The sequence below is a fragment of the Archocentrus centrarchus genome, chromosome 4 (assembly GCF_007364275.1).
Source record: "Archocentrus centrarchus isolate MPI-CPG fArcCen1 chromosome 4, fArcCen1, whole genome shotgun sequence".
Taxonomy (NCBI): domain Eukaryota; kingdom Metazoa; phylum Chordata; class Actinopteri; order Cichliformes; family Cichlidae; genus Archocentrus; species Archocentrus centrarchus.
The window spans coordinates 24,380,018-24,387,490 of record NC_044349.1 but is presented as its reverse complement, the minus strand read 5'-3'; the positions used below and the strand labels follow the sequence as shown (position 1 = coordinate 24,387,490).

At 39.2% G+C, this 7,473-nt stretch overlaps 1 protein-coding gene across 1 annotated transcript; it reads left to right on the top strand.

Moving 5' to 3' along the window:
- Positions 1-2,685: 2,685 nt before the first annotated feature.
- Positions 2,686-4,780, top strand: foxq2 (forkhead box Q2). Its single transcript, XM_030728161.1, has 2 exons — positions 2,686-3,594; positions 4,258-4,780. The coding sequence occupies exons 1-2, from the start codon at positions 3,043-3,045 to the stop codon at positions 4,636-4,638; spliced, it is 933 nt and encodes a 310-aa protein (XP_030584021.1). The 5' UTR covers positions 2,686-3,042; the 3' UTR covers positions 4,639-4,780.
- The last annotated feature ends 2,693 nt before the right edge of the window (positions 4,781-7,473 follow it).

The window sequence follows — 7,473 nt, the reverse complement described above, 5'->3', positions numbered from 1 at the left end:
TAGCATAGAGTAGTGTTTTAATGTTGTACATAATTCTTGTTTCATTACTTAAACAGAAGAGGGCAATATGGTCCATGATTTGACCTGACTATGATTAAGTTCATCCCCTCTGTTAAACTGAGAGAACAAAGCAGACATAGACACTGTATTGTTGGTGTGTATGGGCTACAGCCATGAATGCTGTGAAAATTGCATGGGTTAATTATATTATATTAATGTGGAGGTTATTTACATCTTTATAACTCCACAGTTAGGAAATCTATCATCCCTACTCTGCTGAAATTACACGTTTATTTGTTTAAGATCCCAGAGATATTTGGAATAAGAAAAAACATGGAAAGCCTGACTACAATGTTGCATTTTTAAGCCTACAATTGTAGCATACCAGATTCAAATAAACTCACTGGCCACTTTGTTAGGTACACCCGCTCAACTTCTCGTTAATGCGCATATCTAATCAGCCAATTACAAAGCAGTAACCCAATGCATTTAGGCATGTAGACATGGTCCAGACAACCTGTTGAAGTTCAAATTTAGCATCAGAATGGGGAAGAAAGAATATTTAAGTGACTGTGAATGCGATGTGATATTTGAGTACCTGCACAATCATCTCTAGGTTTTACAGAGAATGGTCAGAAAAGGAGAAAATAAACAGTGAACAGAAGACCACTCCTGTCAGCTAAGAACAAGAAATTGACGCTACAATTTGCATAATTTCACCAAAATTGGACAATAGAGGATTGGAAAAAAAAAAGTTGCCTGGTCTGATGAGTTCTGATTTCTGCTTCAACATTTCAGGATCAGAAGTAGGTGTTAAGAACACGAAAGCATGGATCTATCCTGTTAACAGTTCAGGTCCCTGCTGGTGGTGTAGTGGTGTGGGGGATATTTTCTTGGCACACTTCAGGTTCCTTATAAGCAACTGAGCATTGTTTAAACACAGCAGCATCCCTTTTTGACCACAGTGCACCCATCTTCCGATAGCTGCTTCCAGCAGGGTAATACTCCATGTCACAAAGCTGATATCATCTCAAACTGGTTTCTTGAACAAGACAATCAGTTCACTGTATCCAGATGGACTCCATACTCACCTGATCTCAATCAAATAGAGTAGCTTTGGGATGTGGTGGAACGGGAGATTCACATCATGGATGTGCAGCTGACAAATGTGGAGCAACTGTGTGATGTTGTCAAGTCAATATGGACCAAAATCTCTGAGGAATGTTTTCAGCACTGTTTAAACTCCATGAATAATTAATTGAGGCAATTCTGAAGGTTTTTTTTTTTTTTTTAAACAGTTTTATTAGTTTTGTGTTTTCACTAACAAACAAAAGAACATAGAATTGTACAACATACTGTTATGTCACATTGCAGTGGTGAAGGGCAATTCTGAAGTCTAAAGCAGGTCCAGCCCAATACTAGCAAGGTGTGGCTGGTGAGTGTATAGCCTACCATGGCCTGTAAGCCTGATACAGTTTTAGTTAGGCAGTAGAAGAGGCAGGTACAGAATATGTGTGTATTGTGGTGCTGCTTACGGAAATCTTACAGTGATCAAAAATGCAACAATAACTTTCTGTCACTATGAAAATCAATTAGCTGTGCAAAATTTGTTCATTTAAGTCCTAATTGTATCAACAGTGTAAAGATACCATCTGCAATTTTTGCCATCATGTACTTGAGTTTGATGTGCAAACGTTTGACCCGTATGTCGTAACATAAATAAATCTGCTGTATTTCAGCTAAATCCTCCTTTATTGTTGACATTACAACATCGCTACACAAAATGGTGTTTAGAAATGCTAAAACAATTTGTCAAAATGGATTTCTAGGTGATTGTTGTTCCATGAAGATGTTGAACCAAAACCTGCAAATAGCCATTAATTTAAAAGGTAAAGTGTAACTGAATGTAGAAATTAAGTCAGTTAGGGAGTAGGACTTGATGAAATGAGATTTTTTTTTTTTTTGCATATGAAAAAATATATAATTAGCCAGAAAAATGTCATAAACAGTTACAGAACACAATTTAATACAGTTTAATAGTAACCACGGACAGTTTTGAGTTTTATAACTATACTGGCTGAACTGAAAAAAATATGTATTTGGAGTAGTATGCTGTGATATATGAAAAACAATATTTCTTCTGGCTAATAATAAAAGTAATTAAAGCTCTTTGGTAACCATTTAAATAAAGGTGACAGAAGATCCGATTTTACAAAGGAATATGTGAAAAACAAGAATTAAACCATTCTAATTTGCCATTCATACTCTTCACTTTTTGTAACCTGGTCACTGTCGATGGCTGCAAAATACATTAATGGTCTTTGCAAATAAAGAAATGACTTAACTTAAACACGCTGAACTTGACCCATTAATTACTCCTCTATGGTAAATGAAGTAATTCTTTGGACAGAATCCTGGACAAAATGACTCTAACAGGATAACTCTGGCATCTAAAAGGCCTTTGATTCTACAACATCCATCCTTTGCACACCATGTCTTACTAAATCTTGAGTGTTTAATCTCCCGTAATTACAAAGATTTGCTTAGGTTAATAAAAATAATCCGCCTCAATTGAGACCCCCCACTTGGACCTCCCCTGTGCCTTCTTTGCCCCTTTCTGTGAGGGATAAAATCACAGTCATATAAATAGAGTCACCTTCACATCTTTGACGCACAACTCTTTGATTGGGGAGCAAAAGGCTGTTGGATACAAAGTAACAGGTTTTGATACATAGGGTTATCGTAGAATCGAAAATGTTTACCTAAAATTTCTTGGCAAACGAAACATCCGTATTTAGTCTTGTCGACTGACGTCATTTCCACAGGTTGAGATTGGGTCACTCGTGAGCGCATCAAGGTTAACAACAGTTGAGAGGCTCATCTTTATCTGTGATCTTGTCAACAGTAAGTCTTCGGTGAAAGAATTTAGTGGCAGTGAGGCGCTGACTTTATGAAGGCTCCTAATTTTAAAGAACAATAGTCATGCTGTGCAACTTCGATACACAATTTTGAGAAGACGTTTGGGAGAGACATTTTTTATTCATGACCCGACACTCATTCAGCAGTCAGCGTGAAATCAATAAAACTTCTGCCATGAGTTTGAGATATCTTAATTCAGAAATGACAATGGAGGACAGAAGCAGCCGCAACGGAAGCAGAGACAGACTGGGACTGAGCTTCACAATTGACTACCTGCTCTTTAATAAAGGAGCCAAAGCTTCTAAAGACGATGCAACAGCAAGTCGTGCCGCAGAGCAGATAACGAACAACATGCCAAATCATCAGAATTCTAAACTCGAAGAGGTGGGGATTCACTGCGAGATTCAGGAGAAGGGTCTACAGAGGTCAGAGGTAGACGCTGAAAAAAGGAAAGTCAAAGAAGATGAGGGGGATGAAGAACAAAAAGAGGAGGGGGAGGAGGAAGTGACCACCACCATAACTACAAGCTGCAGTACAGAGAAGTCCACGGACAAACCCAACCAGTCGTACATCGCTCTCATCTCCAAAGCAATCCTGGCGTCTGAGCAGAAGAAACTCCTTCTGTGTGACATCTATCAGTGGATCATGGATCAGTACCCATACTTCAAGAGTAAGGTATGTTCATGTCTTGTGTTTTACTACATGGTAAATAGCATGTAGCAATAGATATACTGTAGTGGACTCGATGTGAAATTGGGTAATGATTTAAAGTAAATTTTTCAAGCAGATGTTTGCTGACTTTATTAACACAGTTTTGGGGCACATTGCAAGAAAACATGTTTCCCCAAACCCCTGAATGTGTTTAATTCAGTCTCTAAAAACTAAAGTGGCCGCCATTTTCACAAATAAAGTGACCTACTTGGCGCAGGTAATCTGTCTGAGTGGTTAGGCAATTAGGTGCTCACAGGGACACTAGATGATCTTGTTGTTGGCGAAATCACAAATAAAGTAATCCTGTTGCTAGGTTGCAAACTGCCTCTGCCTTTACCAGGTGCTACAACAGATTGGCTGAAACCTGGTGGATTAAAGTTTATCACTGGTTTGACGTGCTAAAAAGGTAACGCAGGGTGTTGTGACTTACTCAGATCATATACTGTCTTGACACGCCAAGGCACATGCTGCCAACAACAGGACAACAGGACAAGGTGACATCCTGAAGAGGATCAGTGATACTTAACAGCCACTTATGTTAATTTTCAAATAGCGACACATTGTTTGACTCCTTCTTGCACTCAGGCTTTGATTTTAACCTAACCATATTTATTTCCTTGCCTGCAGGACAAAAATTGGAGGAACAGCGTGCGTCACAATTTGTCCCTAAACGATTGTTTCATCAAAGCAGGCCGGAGTGACAACGGTAAAGGCCACTTCTGGGCGATCCACCCATCAAACTATCAGGACTTTTCTAATGGAGACTATCATTGCCGGAGGGCACGACGAAGGGTACGCAGAGTGCCAGGACAGCTCCCGCTTTCCTCCCTGAGCTCCCCATACCACCCTGCCATTGTCCGTCCCCACAGAATGACCTGCTGGTGCTGTCCTCAGGCCTCTGCACTTCCTCTGCAATGCTTGGCACCCAGGCTCTACTGGCCTTGGTCCAGCATGCAGCCACAAGTAGGGCTCCACCTTGGCCTAAATGCCTCTGTACCCCGAGATTGAATAGTTTGTCATATTGAGGTATAGTATACTAACAGTTTGACCCTGAAATACTATTGGTTAAAAGAGAAACCTTTAAATCTTATTTTCTAATGATTGTATCATCAGGTGATCTTAAAACTGAAATGGATTCTGTCAATATTACATTATATTTATATACTTCTTAATGAGTAAGGGCAAAGTGCTTTTAGGGCTTTTGATGATTCAATAAAATTCATGTTTTAAAACTGTTGCATTTGTTCTTGCATTTGTACTCTGAATGTTTTAGATTAACAAAAATAAAGTGATGGGTATCACATAATTAAATAAAGTGTTTTATCAACTGTTTCAGTTGTGTGTGTGTGTGTGTGTGTGTGTGTGTGTGTGTGTGCTGGGGGGGGTGTCTTGCTAAAAGTGAGCCCTTGCTAAAATACCACCCGCTGTTAGATGCTAATTAGTCAAAGCTGTCGCGATGCAAAATCTTCTGCATTAAGAGACTAAAATCAGGCTTTCCGAAGCCAACTCCCAAGGAAATGAGGCCAGATAATCTCAGCAATCCGAAATAGTTTCAAGAAATAGGAAGCTTATCACACAGTGTAATCCGTAACCACTGCAGATAGAGGCGGGGCTACGGGAGGTCAGGGATGAAGGAAGCAGAGGAAAGGGAAGGAGGCAGCGAGAGACTGAGAGGAGGGGGGCACTGATTAACTGGGGAGAAGCGGGAGGGCATTTAAGGGAGTGTATGCAGATTAGGGGTTCTTAGAGTTTGGATGACTAAGTACTAGTTTAGGGAGCCAACATATGATTGAGGGCTGTGCAGGAAAACTGCACTAATCAAACTTTTAGTGTTTGTAATGTACCTGTTCAAGGGGTTGTGTTATATGTTGGCTGTTGACAGTTTTCTAACTATTAGTAGTGAGGTGACGTTACATTTCTTGGCATCAGTGGTATTTGTGAATGTTAAAGTAGACAAGTAAACTGAACAGAAATGCTCCCTTAGTCTTGTGCTGTGCTGCTATATTGTGGCATGTGTATATGTATGACAGTAACAACAGATGAATGTAAAGTAGTGCACTCACTCCTTATTGTTTTTGCAGGCTGTATAAGGGTTGCCACATAAACACATAAAGCCAGAGTCACTGTCAAAATGAGTAGGGTGTAGAAGCACTGGCACTGATGTAAATTTCTACAGATGAGTCTTTTTAAACAGACAAAATCCACACAGTCCATATGATAGAAACACCCATAAAAATCACAGCATAAGTTGACAATAAAGTAGGATTGCTCATCCAGCATTGTTATTTTATGACACCAAAATACTGCCACAGTAAGAATCAAGTCAATCTTTGCCTGTCCGGCTTTACATCAATAGTGAAATTCCTCTCTGACTTGCAAAGGTTGGCATTTACATCCACGGTGCCTCAGCCTAAGAGGATTAGATCATACATTGACTTTTCTGAAGTTTGTTTGTCTCAGCTCATGGGGGCTTCTTATTTGCAAATTATTGAATATTTGAATAAAGCAGTATTTGACATTAGATTAGATTCTGAATGGACAAACAGGGATAATGTCTGAGAGAGAGAGTGAGTGAGTGAGCAGGAGCTATGCATAGCAGTTATTTTCTGGTAATGTTCATTAGAACAATGACAAATCCATCTAATTATAATTTTTTTTGCTCACCAAATCTTCCTATTCAATGTCAGTGGCTAATTAGAGACCTAATTTGCTTAATTCCCGTGATTTGGTCTCTGCATCAAATCCTCTTGAATTCAACAGCTTTAAGGCTTTAATTTGGTTGCATATGTTTGCTATACACACACACACACACACACACACACACACACACACACACACACACACACACACACACACACACACACACACACACACACACACACACACACAAACAGAGGCATACAACAGTGCATAAATGTACAATACACTCGCATACAGTTTCCAAACTGTTTGAATAAACAGACACTTTAAGTTCAAAATCATTCATAAGTCACACAAAAAGTGTGGAGCTTGTTGCTCTATAGTGTTCTGTTCATTTTGTAAATATTTGAGATATTATACAAGTAACAGCCCACCAGAGCAGTTTTTTGTAATTCTTTTTTACAAATATATAAAATAATGTGCATAACATCAGTTTTGTTCAACATAATCATACCAAATTATAATTAACTTTTTAAGGAGAATCAGATTGAGGTCAGATTGAGCTCTGTGTGTGTGTGTGTGTGTGTGTGTGTGTGTGTGTGTGTGTGTGTGTGTGTGTGTGTGTGTGTGTGTGTGTGTGTGTGTGTGTGTGTTTTCATATGCGTATGTCGTTTTGTTAATCTAATGAGATGGGCGGAAGGGTGCAGGGGGCCATAGATTAAGACCCAAAGATTTGTTGCTGATTAGCAGAGAGTGAGGTAAGAAGATCAGTCCTGCTGAGATGGCGATCAATCATTATGGCCGTGTTTTAATACATTACATTTACAGCAGCATTCCAGAGCTTCTTCCCTTTATCTTAAATGTAACTCATTAGTTTGACCATAGGCGCAAGGTAAAACTTTTTACACAATATGGTATGATGCCTGAAGCTGTACATGCAAATACATCAAAGAGATACACCAGAAAAAGGGGACGTTACCATGAGTTCAGTGCAGGCTTTCATGATTTTCACCTTGTAGTTTCTGTTGCCTGTCCTGTGAACTGTGTTTTCTATTACTACAATAGCGGCACTTTCATCCACTTCATGTAATTGATTTAAGGGAATGTGCCACTCTAGAGTATGGTATCTGCCATTCTCTTAATTGAAATTATTATCTATCCATTTTCTTCTGCCTATCCTATTCAGGATGTACATTGATAATC